Below are 20,466 nucleotides of genomic sequence, written 5' to 3'. Positions count from 1 at the left end.
ACATACCCGACACGCTACAATACAATATTCAGTGTGGGCCACGGATGAAGTCCCTTGGAGGCCTTGGAGTGAGCCATAGATAACACAAAGCCCTTTACTCGGAGAATTTTATGACCTGACGGCTGCCAAAATACTGCACTTAGAAAACGCTTAAATAACTAACAGTAATTTACCCTGACAGCATTCGTAACCACAAAGTTATGGGATGAACTAATCGCCTACTTTTCTTTGACACGACACGAACCGCATAGTGAACGAAAAACTTAGGGTCAAGGAACACAGGCAGCAAGACGATAACATAAGCTTCCTTTTCTTTTTAAAAAATTAAGGGAGGATACACCGACACAACACTGTGATCTCATAAGTCTCCTTTTGTTTTTTCTTAATGAGGAAAGTACGCTAAAAAGCATAACATTATATTAGACTGTACTTGACTGGGCAGGGATGCCTCAACCAGTCAACGAACGGGTAGGAAGTAACGTCCTTGCTTCAGTTGGCAAGTTTCTCTTGTTAGCTGAATGAGCTCGATCTACTTGATTTAGTTTAGTTGATCTGGTCAGGCTTTGCGTGTGTGCAAGTACGAGGGTATAATTTTTAGTCTATGTGTCGTAAAAGCCCGTAACTGTTTTGTTTGTCTGACTGCGGGTTAAGGGGGAGGAGGGACTGAAAAGCACTGGCCAATTTCTCTATGTAAAACGGTGTAATACAAATGCCAAATATGGTGCATCCTTTGATCGGTGAAATTATGTTGGAAAACGGAAATACAGGCTGATTTAAGAAGGTACATTCCGTATTGGCAAAGGACAATTGTATTATATATAATTATATTTGTGAATATAAGCAGCTTTTTTTTGGGGGTAGTGGGGCATGTTCTTTTCGCATGAATGTATTCTTACATCAGAACTTGCAAGTAATTCGTAGGATCGTGTTATTCGTACAGGATTTCCTGGATGGCCTTTTCCACAGTAAAGTAGTATAACAGCTGGTCCTTATGAGGTCGATAGCAGTTCTTTGTTAACAAGTAAGTATTTTATTTTCGCCATTCCTTTCCCTTTTGGATGTAAAGTGTACAGGTTTAATAATCGTTTGAATTCAAAACTATTATGAATAACCTAAAATCCTCTCATATTACGTAGTTTTTGTTTTCACGATATATGGAGTTGGTGAACACTGAGGAAACATACAAAATAATTAATCTAGCTTAGGACCCATGAGAATCTTAATTTCTGTATTCACTCTTGAAACAAATCGTCTTATGACGATCTTTGTTGATATGACAGTGTTGCAGTGAAAATTAGTTGTGTAAATGGGGTTCATTTACATTTTAGTAATTCAAAATTAATAACTTTTCAAAGAATTTTCTTTTGAATATTGGCAGAATAGGGCAGATAGAAGCAAGATCATTCTTGGACAGGAATGTTGTCTTTGCTTTCTTTGTGGGCTGTAGATTTTCTCCTCCTGCCTCACCACTAAGGTACAGATCGTTGCAAGATATTAGAGCTTTGAGTATATTGCCTTGTATGTTATACATACAGTATTTTGTATAGCAAAATTGTTACATGTGTCTGTATTTGCTATCAACAGACTTATAGCATTAGTGAATATAAAGTTTCATGTGTCTCATTTTGGAATTGAATTGAAAAGTGATGGCCATCATTATCCATAGAAGACAATGAGAGAAGTAGCTCAGCAAAGAGGAAGGGGTGGATGCACAAACTTTACTCAGAATGCATATTTTTCAAGGGGTTATGCATAAATTTTCCAGACAAATCCTAATTATGTGGCACAGGGTGCCATTGAGAATTATGCAGTTATTCAATGTATTACACGAGTCATGTAGTTGATAATTGATAATTTATTTAACATCCATAACTGTTAACACAGGCACAGTTATGGAACAATTTTCATTATTGATGTTACAGGAGCCTGACAGTGTACTTTGTTGTAAGTTAGGTCCACCCAGTTAACATAGTGACAACCTGCTTCTGATATTGGAGTTGTGGAAAAATACTTTGAGATGAATGATTTATTTATAAATCCAACCAAAACGCACTGCATTTTTTTCAAACAAAGCAATGTAGGCAGGACTATAAATATAAAATTTTAGTTAAGAATATGGAAATAGAAAATGTGAATAGTATAAACTTTTTGGGTGTGGAAATAGACAGCACCTTGAGTTGGGATGTTTATATTGATAGAATCTGCAGTGGAATTAGTCGTAACCTGTTTTTATTAAATAGACTTGCTAAATTATTAGACCTAAAGGGTAGAAGAATGTTGTATTATGGCTTGATCTTCCCCTTTTTATCATATGGAATTGTAGTATGGGGAATCAGTGCTAAGGCACTTACTAAAAGAATTTTTATCCTTCAAAAAAGAGCCGTACGGTACACTGCTGGGCTAAAACCCTTAGAATCTTGTAGAGACAGTTTTATACAACTAAAGATTTTAACATTATATTCAATGTACATATTTCAAACCATTTTATATGCAACTAATAAGTGTAACTGTACGGTAAATAAACAAGTACACACTCACAATACTAGAAACAAAAATGACTACCATAAATGGGTGCATAACTTAGAACTTTATAACAGCAAACCTTCTGTTGCTGGCTGTATCTTTTATAATAAATTACCCAATAGTATTAAACAGCTTGACAATAAAAACCAGTTTATAAGGGAACTTAAGAATTTGCTCATAAATAGATGCTACTACTCAATTGATGACTATATGAATGATAAATTCTGTAATGCTGGATAGTTATATATGCTGCATGTGATATTGCATTACATATTTTGTGAATTTGTTGGTTTATAATTTGTTGTAATTTTGTTGGTTTTATAACTCGTTTCATGATATATGTCCTACTTTAATGTGGTCTGATCTGTGATATGGGTAAATATGAATTAATTAATGTATAGATAATTCTGAATTATTGGAATTGTTACGTGTTTGATGTAAATACTCATTGCATATTTGCGAGTTTATTGGTTTTGATCTTATTGTATATTGCTAATTTTATAATTTATTAGAGTGAATGAATGTTTGGATAAATTTTGTTATGCTGCATATTGATATATGCTAGATATGATAGTCATTACATATTTTGTGATTTTATTTGTTATGAATTCTCGTACCTTGCTAATTTTATAATTTATTACTTGTGTCATGTTCTACACCTGTGTGGTCCGATCTATAGATAGTAAATATTGAATATATGAATGTATGGATAAACTATGATATATTAGATTATGATACATGCTAGATGTAAATAATCATTACATATCTTGTGTGTTTACTGGTTTAGAATCTACTGTATTTTGTTAATTTTATAATTTATATTATGTGACATGTCCTATATCAATGTAATCTGATCTACAGGATGAATAAACATGAATGAATGAATGGATTCATTTTAATATTATTCTTCTAACGCTTCTTGGGTGAACCAGTTAGTTTCTTCCTCAGAGGACTTCAAGCCAAAATTAAGTATGTATTTATTTTCCCGATGAATGCTGCATGTCAAACCCATCTTGTTCTGTAAAACTGGTTTTCAGATCATGTATATCCATTTTTCCAAGTGTTTATGAAAATTTTCCACAGAGTCTTGTATTCATATCCTATTATCTCCCCTGCATACTACACACCTTGGCTATCGCAAGTTCTTTTATCTAATTTCCTTAATGATTCAGAGTGAAGATTAGTCACATCTCTACATACAAGTACAAGGTGTTTTGGAATAGTAACTACACTCCATTTTAGAGAGGTTTCTGGTTTAAAACTGACTGGAATGGCCTGTCATGACAGGTTTTTATCATTTTCCACTACCTATGTAGAAATATGTCAGAACAATATCAGAAAGTGACGTGACTGATTTATTTTCCATCCTTGCTGAATAAACATGCCAAGGATCACTGAGCACAGCATAACTTTAGTAACTGATACAAAGTTTGTAATATCCAAGTAAAGGTACTCCCTACTTAATCTTTTCTTCATAAACAATTGATTTCCTTATTTCTTGGAAATTGTTTGTTGAGCTTATTAAATGTTTGTTCATAAATTCCGTGTTTGTTTGCAGCCCAGAGAATCTCAGATAAGTGTGCATTATTTCTGTTTGCATACTGATAACGCTTATTGTATGTCAGTTTATATGTTAAGCTTAAGTGATATCTAGAACACTTTTTTATTATTCATTTAATTGCTAGTGGGGTGGGACTAAGTCCCTTGTACTGCGGCCACTCCTGGCCTATTGTACCAGCCCCAGATGATAGGTGAGGGTGATTGTGGAGCAATTCGTGGAATGAAGATTGGCAGGGGAAACCGAAGTCCCCGGAGAAAACTACCCCAGCGCCACTTTGTCCACCACAAATCCCACTTGACTAGACCCAGGATCGAACCCGGGACACTACGGTGGGAAGCCAGCAACTAACCGCTTGAGCTATGGCGTGGCCAAGGCTTTTTTATTGTAGATCACAGTCTTTTGTATGTCATTTATTCCATGGGGTATATATTTTCTTTGGGGGGGGGATGACTAGAACTGGATTATATGCTTCCAGCAACAATAAGTTCAGGAACCCCTCAGATACTGTACCATGGTTGTCTTAGGTTTGAATTGAAAACATTCAGGATTCAGGCCCAGCTGCTGCATTGACATTGAAAATAAAACAATAAGACTTTTGTTATTTTTAAGTATAATGCAATGAATTATGGAGGGAATAAGGCCAACTCCCAAAATCCTGTGCACATTAAATATATTCAAGCAGTGGAAAATGTGCAATGTAACTGCAGTGTCGGTTGTAGTAATCTGTAAATAAGACTCAAATTTTGATGTATGTATAACATGCACACTGCACTATAAAGATGTTCAACCTGAAATTAAGTAGTAATTCTCCCTATATGTTACCATTCTGATTTATCACAGCTGGTTAAAATTGAGCATGGCCACATATAAACCTATAGCATAATCAGAATTAGACTGAGCTCTGAGGTTTTGATAGTAACATGTATCAAGAGCACAGCCCTCTGGGATGTGATGCCATTTTTGTATGTAGGTACCAGCATGTTGGAGTAAGCTCTTTCCTGCATCTTCAGGGTTCTCTCTTCTGCCCTCAAGAGGGAGGTAGCACATTCATTCAAGAGTAGATACTTATCAACCGAACTATAAGGCATCACATGCCAGAAGGCTATCATCTTAGGCAGTAGACCATTTGACTTGGTGCCTGTACAGGTGATCCTGTTATTGACTGCATGATGGCAGAATACTGTGAATTTGAATGGAGTCGTCGGCATATTGATATTTTGAGTGCATCTTCCTCAAAGGCTGAGTCATTAAATGGAATTGAAGACAAATCACTACTCATCCAGGCAGTTCGAAATTTAATTTCTTCTCGACCAGAAATAGGTGAGTTCTCAACTTGGAAATTGAGAAGTGAGACATACTGGATGGTACATAAATCTGTTATTGATATTAATACAAGGTGATGCTTGTTTTAGCTACTTTGCAGTAGCAATAAGTGTGATTAATCGTATAAGGGGCAGTCAAATTAAAACAGGTCACCATGCATAACTCACATGGTGCCCAACTTGGTAACACTGGAATTTGCTTATGGTGGGGACTCGGGAAAGCACAGTGACAACGTGCCCTTGCACACTAGTCGTTTGTTTATTGTGCTGGAAGTAAGGTTAGTGCTACATGTGGTCGTCCAACATCAGTCATGGAGGCGGGTAAAGAACAACAGCGAAGTGTAGTGCGCTTTTTGACTGCTGAAGGAGTAGGAGGACGAGAAATTTGTCGCATGTTTTACTTACCTTTTTTCTTCCTGTTCGCGTTTTGTACGTAGTTCGCCTTGTAAAGTCTCCATGTGTGTTACGTACTGTTGCAGGAGGTCTTCTATTCGACCGCTGTCCATTATTTGTGTTGAATTGTCGGGGTCACCAATGTGGAATGTCGTATGAATGAAGAGGCAACCACTAGTTGAACGGTCCTATAGGATTTATTGCAGCTGCACAGTATACACAGATGGATAACAATAGTGAACTGCTTGAACACTGAACTAGTATTGTAGAACGGTAGAACCAGACTCTAGACTGTCACTGCAAGTCAGTGTATCTTCTTATGTAGCCTGGAGTCGGACATATGGAAAACGGTTATGTAATAGGTGCTGCTATTGCCGGTTACCGTGTTTACTAGTTCCCTAGCAACCGCTGTTTACTTGCTTTTGCCTAGCAACCGTTGTTTACTCGTTGTTGCTAAGCAATGACGTTTGCGTTGTCACACTTGCTTGACTGTGGGCAGTTCCCACAGTTGTTTACGGTGAACACAGCATGTCACGTTCACTTTGTGGACTGCAGTGAGTGTGATGGGACCATTGAGGCAAGTGATGGGACTATTGAGGCAAGTGAAGTAAATCAAGCATGGACAACCCAGGTATCTAACAAGAGCATCTGTTCAGCTAGGGAGGATGAAGAGAGTATTAGTACAAATATGGGCAATAAACAGATTGATTCAACTTGTGAACAAATAAATTTAAGAGAAAGTGATGATGACCAGGATAAGCATAAAAGGATTGCATTGCCCTCAAAGAGAACTCGACGTCCACCTCAAAAACGAGATAAGGATTTTTTATGGTAGATTCATGGTGTCCTATTACCTGTAATTCTAGTAATGATGGACCACAAAAATTACAAAATTTGGGTATTTTGCATCATAATATTCAGAGTCTGGGAAACAAAGTGTTGGCTTTAAATGTATTGTTGAGTTCGTGGTCACTAAAGCCTGCCATCCTATGCTTCTCAGAACATTGGCTTCATAAAGACCATCTTTTACATATAAATATTAATCAGTATAAATTGGTGGCAAATTATTGTAGAAATTCAAACAGATATGGGGGCACTTGTATATTTGCCTTAAACGATCTAAAAATTAGAGAGCTTCCTTTTTTAAATAATCTAGCAAGGGAAAAGGTATTTGAAATTTCAGCCATTGAGCTAGTGGATTTTAAAATTACAGTTGTTTGTATATATAGATCCCCAAATAGTAGCAAGGAAATTTTCCTTGAATTGTTAGACGAAACTTTAAACAAGCTATTAACAAAGGGGCGTCTTTTAGTGTTATGTGGGGATTGGAATATCAATTTATTAGAGGAAAATACCCACCAGAAGGCTTTACAAAGTTTATTGATATCAAATAATCTACAAAACACGGTTTTATGCCCAACTCGAGTTACTTTAAATACACGTTCCTTGTTAGATGTTATGATTAGAAATAAAATATTTTACCACTCAACCACAAAGGTTGTAGAAATGGGATTTTCTGACCATTTTGCGTTGGTCATGAGCGTACTTGTACATAGCCCTTCCACCTGTTCAAAATATGTTGTGAAAAGGATTTTTTCAAGAAGAAATATTGCAAAATTTAATGATCAACTAAAAATTGAACTATGGGACGAGGTCTATTCTCAATTTGATGTAAATAGTGCCTATTGTGTTTTCTTAAGTAAGTTTCTTAAGTATTTTCTGCATATCTTCCCCTTAAAAAAGGTCTTTAGCAAGAAAGGGAAAAAATCAGGCTGGATCACTCAAGGGATAAAGGTTTCTAGACAGAGGCTGCAACTATTATATCTGTTAAAAAGAAAGATGGCTCTGTCTGTTCACACCTTGAACTATATAAAAAAATATCAGAGAATTTATAAAAAAGTAATTTCTGTTGCCCGTCAAAGAGAAAATGACCAAATCATTCAAAGATCAATCAATAATTCTAAAACTCTATGGCAAATAATAAAGAAGGAGTCAGGAAATGGCTTTACAGAAATTGAAAATATTTCATTAGAAATTGATTCTATGCTAGTTACAAATCCCCAGGATATATCCCATCAATTTAATGAATTTTTTGTAAATAGCGTGGACAGGTTGATACATTTAAATAGAAACTGTAAAAATGATCATGCCACTGTAAATGATATAATACTGAACCCAAATGTGTTATTTCTTGTCCCTGTTACTGAAGAAGAGGTTCTAAAGGTCACCAGTAAACTAAAAACAAAAATCTCAGCGGGTTTTGATGAGATCCCGGATATGATAGTTAAACAATGTATCCAATTCATAAAAAAGCCTTTGACTTTTATATTTAATCTGTCACTTAGCTCTGGTATCTTTCCTGATCAAATGAAGATTGCAAAAGTTCGACCCATTTTTAAAAAAGGTCAGAAACAAAATATTACCAATTATAGACCAATTTCAATTTTGTCTGTATTTTCCAAAATCCTTGAAACACTAATGTATAATAGAGTTGTAAACTTTTTAAATAAATTCAAATTGATATCGAATGCTCAAAATGGTTTCAGAAAGAATAAATCCACATTTACTGCAATTCAAACTTTTATTGGACAAATTCAAAAAACCCTAGATAATAAACAATTTGCTTTTGGTATATTTTTGGATCTGTCGAAAGCTTTTGACGTTATAAATCATAACTTGCTGCTTGCAAAGCTGGAGTTGTATGGACTGAGAGGAATAGCTCACGCGTGGATGAGATCGTATCTCACCGACAGAACCCAGTTTGTTGAAATTCACCATATGGATCAAAAGACCTTTAAGATAAAGACACTTACCTCATCTCTTAAGGCTATTAAACATGGTGTACCTCAGGGTTCTGTTTTAGGACCCCTTTTATTTTTATTATTCATAAATGATCTGCCCCGAATCATACAAAATGCAGAGGTAGTATTATTTGCGGATGATACTAATATATTAATTACTGGAAATGACATGTTATCATTAAATGAAAAAATTCAAAATGTAAAGAATCAATTAGAAAAATGGTTTTATGAAAATCATTTAATAATAAACACTGAAAAGTCTAAGGTAATTTTTTTTCGGGGAAGTAGATCTACTCCAATTATTAGATCCATTTTTTCTTTAAATAATAAGGAGGTAGTTTGTTCATCAGATGTAAAATTTCTGGGTATTTGTATTACTGAGGATTTAAGTTGGGCAACCCACACCCAATATGTTTGTAAAAAACTTAGCAAGACTCTTTATTTGATTAAATCTTTACGGGACTCTGTGAGCCAATCTGTATTAAGAAATGTGTATCTTGCAAAGTTTGAGTCCGTGTTGAAATACGGTATTATTTTTTGGGGTGGGGTGAAAAAGGACTCTGAAACTCTATTTAAACTACAGAAAAAATGTTTAAGGGTGGTTAAAGGTGTAAGAAATAGAGTCTCCTGTAGAAATTTGTTTCGAGAATTTAAGATTCTAACAGTTACTTCCTTATATATATTTGAGATTTTATGTTTTATAATAAAAAATAGGATATATACTACCCAGTATTCTGACGTACATGGCTATAATACTATTCATAAACACAATCTGTATGTTCAATTTTGCAATACTGAGCGCTGCAAAAGAGGGGTGATTGGTATGGGAACCAAAATATTTAATGGCCTACCGACTGAACTAAAAAGTGTAAATAATTTTAATGTTTTTAAAAAGAAGCTGAAAAATTATTTGTTGTGTAACGTCTTTTATTCTCTTCAGGAATTTTTTAACAACTGTTGATATGGACTGCTTGCTGACAAATAAATCTGTTTTAGATAAATTATTTATATGTACAGGAATATGTTTTAAATAGTCTGTTTGTATGTTGTAAACAATCTGTATATATGTTTTAAATATTTTCTCTAGTCTTAGGTATTTATTATTTATTATTCTATATTCATGTACTTTGAATGTTATGCTTGATGTAGTGTTGTTATCTGACATGTCCAATTGTAATTACTACAGCTATGGATGAAATAAATGAATTGAATTGAATTGAACTTGTGCTGCGGTAGCATAAGAGATTCTGAGAGGAACGTGTGTCACTACAAGATGATGCTCGCCCAGGACAGGCTCATCGTGTCATCACTCCTGATGTTATTGCTGCATTGGATGGTCATATCCAGGCAAACTGATGGATCACCGTGGAAGAAATTAGTCTTTTGATGGGAATAAGTCACGGTTCCGTACACGCCACTGTGACAAAACACCTGCCGTACCACAAAATCTGCACACAGTGGGTTCCACTTCAACTCATGGAGGAACAGAAGACTCAGAGAATGGCTGCATCAGTGGGTCACTTGCAATGATACCATGAGGAAGAGTATTCTTTTTTGTCCTGTATTGCCACTGGGAACGAAACTTGGTGCCACCATTTTGAACCCAAGAGGAAACAGCAAAGCCAGCAGTGGAAACATGTTAATTCTCCCCCACCAAAAAAATCCAAAGCCGTACACACAAGTTCCGGTAAAGTGATGATGACCTTCGACTGCAAGGGCCCCTCTTCTTGTCGAATTTCTCGAGAATGGGGCCACAATCAGTGCACAGCACTATGAAGACACTTTGCATAAACTGAGACGTGCCATAAAGTGAAAACGCCCTGGAATGCTTTCAAACAGCATTATCCTCTTTCATGATAATGCACGCCCCCACACTGCCAACTCTGTGAGGAATACGCTACAGAGATTTGGTTGGGAAGTGCTTCAACATCCCCCCTACAGCCCAGATGTCTCTCCATGTAATTTTCACATTTTTGGAGACCAGAAGAGAGACATTCGTGGACATCAGTTTGCATCGGATGAAGACGTATGTGGCTGGGTAAAGAAATGGTTCCATAGACATCCCACAAGCTTTTTCAAGGATGGGATTGACCATCTGATCTCCCAGTGGGATAAATGTATTAACAGTTTTGGAGATTACTTTTGAGGTAAAAAATGTTCTTTAATATGTTTTGGCTTCTGACCCATTTCCATTTGACTGCTCCTCATATAATTTGGAAATCTTCACCCGATTTTCATTTCTCACTTTACATAAAATGGAATGGAATATATAATCATAGATACAATTAGTTTGTTAAATTCAGTAATTTTTGTATCTTTGATTTCATTGTTGAGGAAGAAAATTATGTAAAGATCTGAAATTTTTCATAATTTTAACTTGGCTATTAAAAATGACATCTGCTGCCATCTGAAATTGTTATTATATTTGCTCACTACTTCCAGGTAAATACCTGGATGGAACCTTGATTTGGGCCTTATCACCTGCTTACATTTCTTTATGCTTTGCACTCCTAATCATCCTTGCCTCTGATTGAATTGTATATAGCAGTTTCAGGTGATGCAACACACATAAATAATAACCTACTAGTCAGCTGGTACTGTGTGTTATTCTGGGAATGAAATTGAGTTAGATTTGACTCCATTTTTTTTTGGGAATTTCAGAATTTCAGCAAACTGATGACAACTTTATCTTGCGATTCCTTAATGCCAGGAAGAATAATGTTCCTGACAGTTTTGAATTGATGGCTAATTACTACTCCTACCGGCAGAGGAACAGACAGCTGTTTGACAACTTTGTTCCACAAGACATAGGGATACAACAGGCTCTGCGTGATGGCTTCCCTGGAGTGTTACCAGAAAGGGATCGGTATGGCTGAAACATTAAAAGTGTGAATAATACTTGTGAATGATTTCCTGATTCCTTCACTTCAAACAAAGCAGGTGTTTTAGTATACACTGTGATGAAAGTTGTTGACTTCATTACAATAGCTGATAAAATCTTCTCGGGCTACCAGCTGTGCCAGTTGGTTAAAAATTACTGATGTTTCAGGGACTATCTGTGTCCCAATCTGGCTATGGAAGCTTCAGATTTTATTGTACAGAATTGTAACCCTAATACACTAAAAGCTGCGGTATCAGGCACTCGATGATCTTGAAATCTCTCTTAACTGAAGATTGATGAATGTATCATGACTGAAAGTTGAAATACTGGTGTCATGTTGTTTTAAGAGTATATATACACCATGTTTCTTAGATAGTGATGAAAATCAAACACACAGTGCAGCAGTGAAAACTGGAAAGGATATGAAGTAATGAATACAATGATAAGGTCTTTTCATGAGGTTGCTAGGTACACTGAGACACATTAGGCATCATGGAAAATTACGATATCTGGCAACCCTCTGGTTCCAGATTTCACAACTTTTCCTGTATTAGCAGTTTTTAGAGAGACCTTTTCAACATGAAGGTGGCACTCAATGTATAGGATGGTTTTGTTATCAAATCAAAATGTTTTGGTGCATATAACTCATACATATCAGGTATTGTTTAAATACATAGATATTTATTTGTGGTGTTTTTGTGTCTGCTTTAAAAATTGAGGAACCATTTCATCATTCTGTCTTGTTGAACTCCGCCTGATACGTATCTTTTCTTTGACCGTATGACAATCTTGTTGCACGTTTATCCCCTTTCCTGTTTGTTCTGGTAGATCTAGAATGGCATATTATGTACAGGATTTCTGACTTTGTCAATAGCAATAGCAAAATTATTTTCTATGGAGGTATGGTGACCTGTTAATTGTATTTAAACCAAGGCACTATGCAGCAAGGCGGTATGCCATGTGGTGGAAGATGATACTGTAAATGTGTTACAGACTGGAAGCATTGAGAGCGTCTCTGTATTTAAGTTTTCCCATGACATATTCTGGGTTACATATTTTATAACATACTATGAAATTGGTTATGTGAATCTAAAGACTTTACTTCATAGTTTGAGATATAATTATGCAGTGCTTTATAAGTTTTTAGAGTATCGTGATCTAAATCACCATATGTTATTCACAGGAAGGGACGCTGTGTTCTGGTGATTTTCACAGCCAATTGGGACCACTGTGCATACTCTCTTGAAGTAATTTATCGTGCCCTTTTGCTCACTTTGGAGCGACTGATCGAAAAGCAACGTAATCAGTTGAATGGCTTTGTTGTGGTGGTGGACTGGAGTGAGTTTTCATTCAGACAGTCCTCCAGTCTGAACCCACGGGTCCTGAAGCTAATGATAGAGGGTCTTCAGGATTGTTACCCTGCTCGGTTTAAAGGGATTCATTTCATCAGTCAGCCCTGGTATGTGGAGGCAGCCCTCACTGTTATACGACCATTCCTGAAGGAGAAGACCAAAGATAAGGTATATCAGTGCATAATAAATGTAGAGCATAGCAAGCATCTTTAGGAGCCACTTCACTTTAGGATTGTACTGGACAGACATAATGTGATACCTGTAATTTTCTGTGAAATTGACCATCATATCATTTAATAAATTATTATTATTATTTAACTGCAAATGGGTTTTCACCCGGTGGCAATGGTACTACAATAAGACAGCAGACAAATAACACACATGAACACGTTCAAACAAAACACAGCACACAAACATTAGTAGAAACGTGAAACATACTATATAATAAACTAACAGTAATGAATGCATAATGTCATGTTCTCATTTTCCCTTCATTTCCCTTTACTACACTTAACGTAATCCTCCCATCCTTAACACTTTTCACTTCATTTCACTGCTTTTTTTTTTTTTTTCTTTTCTTTTTTTGGCTGATTTCCACCCCACCTTCACTTTACCTCATTTATCACTTTCCTAACCCTTTTCCTAAAATTACATGGTTTGCAGGAGAGAGTCCCTAAAGCATCTGAAGGTAGTTGGTTCCAGGTCTGTATGGTCACCGTTCTGTAATCAGTTCCCCCACACCACATAAATATATGTCATGCGGTCATACTGTGAGGCTTCTGTTGGTTTTGTCATCAGATATTTCTTCATGGGAACAATCTCAGCACTCTTCATGACTATGTTGCGAAGGACATCTTGCCAGCAGAGCTGGGAGGTGAGGCTCCCAGTTACAATCCACTTTTGTGGGCCAATGAAATGCTGGAACTGCCTTCTGTGGATAAAGTGTGTGGCATGTCCTTCAGTGATGTGTGCTGCCCATCACCAGAGAGGTAACAGTTCATAACCTTGACTGAAGTGTTTCATTCTTTTCATTAGTCATTCCAAGTGCAAGATAGTGCCTTGAAACAGACCTCCTGAATCCTATACATTTCACCATACATAATAATTTCCTAGCTTTATTGCTCATATGGCATCATTAAATAACTTTCAGATAAATACTTCTGAAAACCTGTTGGTGTTAGTTTCAACATTGATGCCAATTTGGTTGTATGAACAGTGAATTCTGTCATTTTGGGAAATGTGTCTGATAGGAAGGGGTGAGTGGCTGCAAATAAAAATTAATTTTTAGTGAACAGGCTTTACATCTGATATGAGAAAATTTTGACATGCCTTGCCATTAAAGGTAAATGTAACTAAATCTAAACTCATCCATGAGTGCAGAAATAAACTGTAATTATTGTCTGATTGTAAAGAAATGCACAATAAAAATGATATGAAAACAAACTTTCAAATTAACAGATGGCTTATTGTGACTGAATATTACTAACTTATTAACTTATTAAATAACTTTTATGGTGTTGTATTAGCCTGCTTTCCATTTTTAAGGAAGAAAGACATTTTACGTGACCATGTGTCTACCTTTTAATTACGAGTCAACACATCAGTATTCATGCAATTCACAATGAACTTCATGTCACTTAGATGCCACTTCAAGCTCATGCTTTTTAATTTCCTGCAGACATTAATAGCATGGTGGGCAAATTAACTTGCTAGGAATGTCACTAATACCACTTAATATAGGGTCCTCAAATGCTGTATGGTAATAGATCATCACAAATGATGCAGTTTTATTAAGGTTATTTAAAGATTGTAAAATAGCACAACAGCTGTGTGGAAATGTTTATTTAGCTTGTGAGTTGATGGTGATAACTAATGACTACTGGGGGTAGCACTGTGATGTCTTGTTTGAAGATTATGACTGTTCATGAAAACTTTACATGACGTATTGTTCATAAGTGAACAAATGCAAACATGCTGACAGTGCAAACTTTGTCGTTAGATCCAGTAGTTTTAATATAGATAGGATCAGTACTTAAGTAGGGAGTTATTCCTGCACAACAACAGCAATATCAATTCAATTCATTTATTTCATCCATAGCTGTAGAAATTACAATTGGACATGTCAGATAACAACAACATTACATCAAGCATAACATTCAAAGTACATGAATATAGAATAATAAATAATAAATACCTAAGACTAAAGAAAATATTTAAAACATATATACAGATTGTTTACAACATACAAACAGACTATTTAAAACATATTCCTGTACATATAAATAATTTATCTAAAACAGATTTATTTGTCAGCAAGCAGTCCATATCAACAGTTGTTAAAAAATTCCTGAAGAGAATAAAAGACGTTACACAACAAATAATTTCAGCTTCTTTTTAAAAACATTAAAATTATTTACACTTTTTAGTTCAGTCGGTAGGCCATTAAATATTTTGGTTCCCATACCAATCACCCCTCTTTTGCAGCGCTCAGTATTGCAAAATTGAACATACAGATTGTGTTTATGAATAGTATTATAGCCATGTACGTCAGAATACTGGGTAGTATATATCCTATTTTTTATTACAAAACATAAAATCTCAAATATATATAAGGAAGTAACTGTTAGAATCTTAAATTCTCGAAACAAATTTCTACAGGAGACTCTATTTCTTACACCTTTAACCACCCTTAAACATTTTTTCTGTAGTTTAAATAGAGTTTCAGAGTCCTTTTTCACCCCACCCCAAAAAATAATACCGTATTTCAACACGGACTCAAACTTTGCAAGATACACATTTCTTAATACAGATTGGCTCACAGAGTCCCGTAAAGATTTAATCAAATAAAGAGTCTTGCTAAGTTTTTTACAAACATATTGGGTGTGGGTTGCCCAACTTAAATCCTCAGTAATACAAATACCCAGAAATTTTACATCTGATGAACAAACTACCTCCTTATTATTTAAAGAAAAAATGGATCTAATAATTGGAGTAGATCTACTTCCCCGAAAAAAAAATTACCTTAGACTTTTCAGTGTTTATTATTAAATGATTTTCATAAAACCATTTTTCTAATTGATTCTTTACATTTTGAATTTTTTCATTTAATGATAACATGTCATTTCCAGTAATTAATATATTAGTATCATCCGCAAATAATACTACCTCTGCATTTTGTATGATTCGGGGCAGATCATTTATGAATAATAAAAATAAAAGGGGTCCTAAAACAGAACCCTGAGGTACACCATGTTTAATAGCCTTAAGAGATGAGGTAAGTGTCTTTATCTTAAAGGTCTTTTGATCCATATGGTGAATTTCAACAAACTGGGTTCTGTCGGTGAGATACGATCTCATCCACGCTTGAGCTATTCCTCTCTGTCCATACATCTCCAGCTTTGCAAGCTGTATCACAATTTTAAGCAATAAAAAAATTATAATATGAATGAAATTTGATGCTGTGACCATTTACAGCATGCTAAGCATACATGATGAGCATTTTATTTTTGTGTAATGAACTTACATTACTAAAATATTTTAACATGTGATTTGTAATACCAGAAATCTGTGTAATAGGAAAGTGGACATTATGAGTTCTCCCCAGAATTCCTTGTTTTTTATATTGAACTTGCATGCCTAGACAAAGTGCTTGGAAAAATGTTTTGGGGCAGTCACTCGTAGCTCTGGGATGGCCTTCACACTAATAAATCTTGAACCTTTTCAATCATAAGAAATTACATGCATGTGCTGGGGCATGCAGTAGCATGGTTGAGGCACTATGCTACAAGCTGGAAGGTCGCGGGTTCAAGTCCCGATGAGGTCATTGGATTTTTTTTCAATTGGCCTAATCCTTCTACCCACACTGTGGCCCTGGGGTCGGCTCAGCCTCTAACAGAAACGAGTACCAGGAATATTCTTGGGATTAAAGGGCTGCCGGCACATAAGGCTGACAGCCTTGCTGCCTCTATGAGCTGATTGTCTAGAAAATATGGGAACCTCAACATCTCACAACCATATGGGCCTCTACTGCCTGTTACAGGGATACCTTACTTTTTACTTTGCTGTGTGCTCAGAACTGTTTCTCCTTTCTGCACCTTAGAGAAGATTTCATTTTCCCTTCAAATTTTGAACACTGTGCCCTGATAACTTCTGCAGCACTTTCCCTAAGCAATTCCAATAAAAAGAATAAGTAAAACTCACATTATAGCTGTCAGTATAGTGAGTAGGCTGTGGGCTCGATGACTGGAGAATCAGTGTTTAGTTATCAGCAGGGGCAGAGATTTTTCTGTTCTACACACTCTCTCTGGGGCTCAACCAGCCTCCAGTGGCTCTTTCCCTGGCATAAAGCAGCTAGGGTGTGAAGCTGACCACTCACTACATTTAGTGCTGATGTTAAGCATGTATACAGTTAGACCTTTACTCCCTCAGACATAATATGATACTTATAAGTACAAGAACTATTTTACATTACCATATTTTATTCCTATTTCAAAATTTGTATTCCAACATTGTAATATTATTTGAACTCCAGTTTGGTTGTTATGTGCAATATCGTTTTGTCAATTTCATAGGATCTTCTCTTTACAGGAAAGCTGAAGCAGCAGTTACCAATTCTAATTCAAGAGATAATAAGCCTGTTGAAGAGAAGAATAGTTGCCTACAAGGGAATGAACCAGCATTGTCTTAGTGATAACATTCCTCTTTTCTTTATTTTTTATTTTTTTGAGGGGAGGGGGGTTATCTTTTAACACTGATATCAGGGGTCAAAACTTCAGTTTCAAGCATAGACCATTCCTTCAGAATATCATGTGACTTTTCCTTTTAATGTAATGGTTTTATGGAATTATTATAATAAGGCTCCATACTCTTGTCATATTTTTAAAAGACAAAGTGACACATTGTGTAACACTGTAGAGAATTAGCAGTATTATATTATCAAGTGTCAGTGAATAGACACAGGGTTTGGATTGAGTGTTGAAACTATTGAATGCTTAGTGCTTGTAACTACTAATAATTACAGCACTTCCACAGTTCTGCACACTACAGGTATTTCAGTCTGCTTTGTCTTCACTGATCATTGCCAAGTTGTGGCTTCAGACAGTGGAGATTTCTGTTACTGCTTTTGTGCTCAACAGCTGCTGTCTTTGCGGGCTGACAACTGAACATGAGCCTGGGGCATGGGGGCAAGGCAGTAATATTTGCTGCTGGCCTTTGCCAGCACAGTCATTCTTAGTTTTGGGACCCATGACCATATTTTTGTTCTTCCCAAGACCATTTATGTGTTCTGAAACAGGCCCTCCTCTGTGAAGAGAGGAGAGGAATTGGACTTTCCTGTGACTGCTCTGAGAAGAGCAGTAATTTTCTGCTCATCTTCACCAGCACAATAATTCTTGGTTTCAGGCCATGTCAGGACCTGTGACCATATTTTTGTTCCTTCCAAGACATCTACATGTTCTGAAATGGAGAGATGACGAGAGGAAGGGTTGGTGCAGTGAAGCAGTTATGCTTACTGTTTAATTTGTTTGGTGCCGAAATTTTGAGCCCTGTTATCACAGTCCTTTCATGTCAGGACATTAGCTGTTAACTGACCTGTTCTTTATAATCTCCTGTCAGTGTTTAGAAGTTTTAAGATTTGGATGTATGGGACTAATGTATCTCTGTAGAGTATAACGTTTCTTATTAATATTTATTGCTCAGGACCATTTATAAAAGCAGAAAAGTGTGATATGACATGCACTAGAACCATTATAAGAAGTTTTTCAAGGGACCAGTTTTTTTAATGCATATTGTAGGAGAGTTTTAGTATTACCCTCGTAGTGAATCTGTGCAGAGAAAATAGACAGCAGACACGTGTAATGAATATACAAAAGTTGCACACATTTCTATAAACCGTGAATTGACCAATAGAACAAAATGTAATTAATGTTACTTTTCATATTAATTTGCAGTTGTTACTATATAATTTCTGGTATGAATGCTGTACTTTCTTGTATACAAATCATAGTTACGAAGATAACCGGAGTAAAAGTAGACTTCAGTGTAAAGGATTACTTTTGGTGGTGAGGGGGGCAGGTGACATTAACTAAGAGATGTGTAAGTATTTTGCAACTATTAGAGATTAAGTTTTATAATGAAGCTTTAAGAAATTTGTAAGAAAGAATGAAATAATTCAGCTACTGGAGAAACTCCTCCTTATAGGAGGAGAAAGAATGGAGAAGTCTCTGTGACAGGACAACCCATTCTTTTGAAAATGTCATTAAATTTGTACACTTTTTTCTGTCCAGCTCATTGTGGGTCCTTTTGTTGGTTTTCTCCCGTTTATTCTCACTACTACTGTTACTCTGCGACTTCTGGTTGTTTTCAATTCTGTTGCACCTTCTCCCGATAATTTTGGGTGTTATATACCCTCTTTGAAAACAAGTTTGGTAAATAAGTGATTTATACATAATCAGTTTAAGGGAAAGTAGTATTGGATATTCCAGGGAAATGAAGAAAATTTCATATGGACTAACAAATTGGGCCTTAAAATGACTTTTGTAGCCTTAAGTTCTTATGTGGATTTTGCTGTGTAAAGCAAGGGAACATGGGCAATGGAGCACATGTCATACTATGCACCTTGTGCTCTTATTTTTCTGTAATCCTTTCTTTTCAGGTATTTTGAAAATGAACATAAGCAATATTTTTGTTCCTCATACCAGATTAACACAACTGCTGCATGGAGTTGATGCAAGTGTTCTACACACTGTAGCAGCATGTTCTTTTTGATACTTTTCTTAATTTTTGAACCTCATGAAAATGTACTGAAAAGAGTATATATATTTCTGACATTCATCATTGACCTTAGCATTCATTTAATGCAGATACAAACTAACCATACTAAAGCTATCACTCTGCACAGTCAGAAATTACTTTTCCCTGTATTTCATTAATTAATCACCACATGAAAGAGGTTTCAGACTCAAATTGTAGATCTTAAAATATCAGATCTATATTTTATATATTGTTGAAAGTTTTTGTATGTGGAAAATTTTTGTATCATCTTTAACCATGCAATGTTATAGTAGCTTAAGATTGAAGCCAGAGGTAGTGGCACAATATCCATAACAGTTTATCATACAAAAATGTTCAGATTGAAAGTATTACAATTGGTGTGTAAATTACAGAAAAACAACATTTTAATCTAAATTTTTGAGCATTTGAAACCATGAAATGTACCATGCCACTGGCAGGTACTTTAATGCTTGTTCTGATACAAGAACATTGTTTTGAAGATGCATCAGAAGATGTTTGCAATTTTTTAGAACAGTTTTATTCCACATGACTTGTCAAAAACTGGAAATTTGTACACACTGGAGCATTCCAAATGATGGTAATGTACTCAGTAGGCAGCCAGCCAGCCAGGCTTAAGAGATACCCATTGGATGTTGGGGAGGTTGCACCGACTATTAGTCTGTGATGTTAATGTATTCTTGAGTGAGACAGTGCATTTTAATAGTTAGTTTGCATTAGCAGTGCAGTCTATGAAATAAACACATATTCATATTGTAAATTATGTTATGAAATTTAATTTTAGAATTATTTTAGGGCATAACAAGTTAAAATGCTCTTTTGCACTAAGAAAAGAAATCAGTAT

At 35.7% G+C, this 20,466-nt stretch overlaps 1 protein-coding gene across 3 annotated transcripts; it reads left to right on the top strand.

Moving 5' to 3' along the window:
• Nucleotides 1-321: 321 nt before the first annotated feature.
• LOC111862103 (clavesin-2) lies at nucleotides 322-19,847 on the top strand. Of its 3 annotated transcripts, XM_023847226.2 has the most exons (8): nucleotides 323-781; nucleotides 941-1,021; nucleotides 3,385-3,492; nucleotides 5,231-5,404; nucleotides 11,262-11,466; nucleotides 12,665-13,001; nucleotides 13,632-13,822; nucleotides 17,421-19,847. In XM_023847226.2, exons 4-8 carry the CDS (start codon nucleotides 5,251-5,253, stop codon nucleotides 17,518-17,520), a joined length of 987 nt encoding a protein of 328 aa, XP_023702994.1. In that variant the 5' UTR covers nucleotides 323-781; nucleotides 941-1,021; nucleotides 3,385-3,492; nucleotides 5,231-5,250; the 3' UTR covers nucleotides 17,521-19,847. The 3 variants fall into 3 exon arrangements, with proteins under 3 accessions (XP_023703003.1, XP_023702994.1, XP_033606500.1); XM_023847235.2 differs by lacking the exon at nucleotides 3,385-3,492 and having other exon boundaries at nucleotides 322-781; XM_033750609.1 differs by lacking the exons at nucleotides 323-781; nucleotides 941-1,021 and having other exon boundaries at nucleotides 1,363-3,492.
• Nucleotides 19,848-20,466: the final 619 nt, after the last annotated feature.

The sequence above is a fragment of the Cryptotermes secundus genome, unplaced genomic scaffold (assembly GCF_002891405.2).
Source record: "Cryptotermes secundus unplaced genomic scaffold, Csec_1.0 scaffold559, whole genome shotgun sequence".
Classification (NCBI taxonomy): Eukaryota; Metazoa; Arthropoda; class Insecta; order Blattodea; family Kalotermitidae; genus Cryptotermes; species Cryptotermes secundus.
This window is presented reverse-complemented; position numbering and strand designations above follow the sequence as displayed.

What these genes read in the sequence shown, in the direction of transcription:
- LOC111862103 (XM_023847235.2), top strand. Translation starts at nt 5,251, where the DNA reads ATGATGGCAGAATACTGTGAATTTGAATGGAGTCGTCGGCATATTGAT. An exon ending in TTCTTCTCGACCAGAAATAG is followed by an intron (nt 5,405 to 11,261) that starts GTGAGTTCTCAA and finishes TGGGAATTTCAG; the next exon opens with AATTTCAGCAAACTGATGAC. An exon ending in TGCTGCCCATCACCAGAGAG is followed by an intron (nt 13,823 to 17,420) that starts GTAACAGTTCAT and finishes TTCTCTTTACAG; the next exon opens with GAAAGCTGAAGCAGCAGTTA.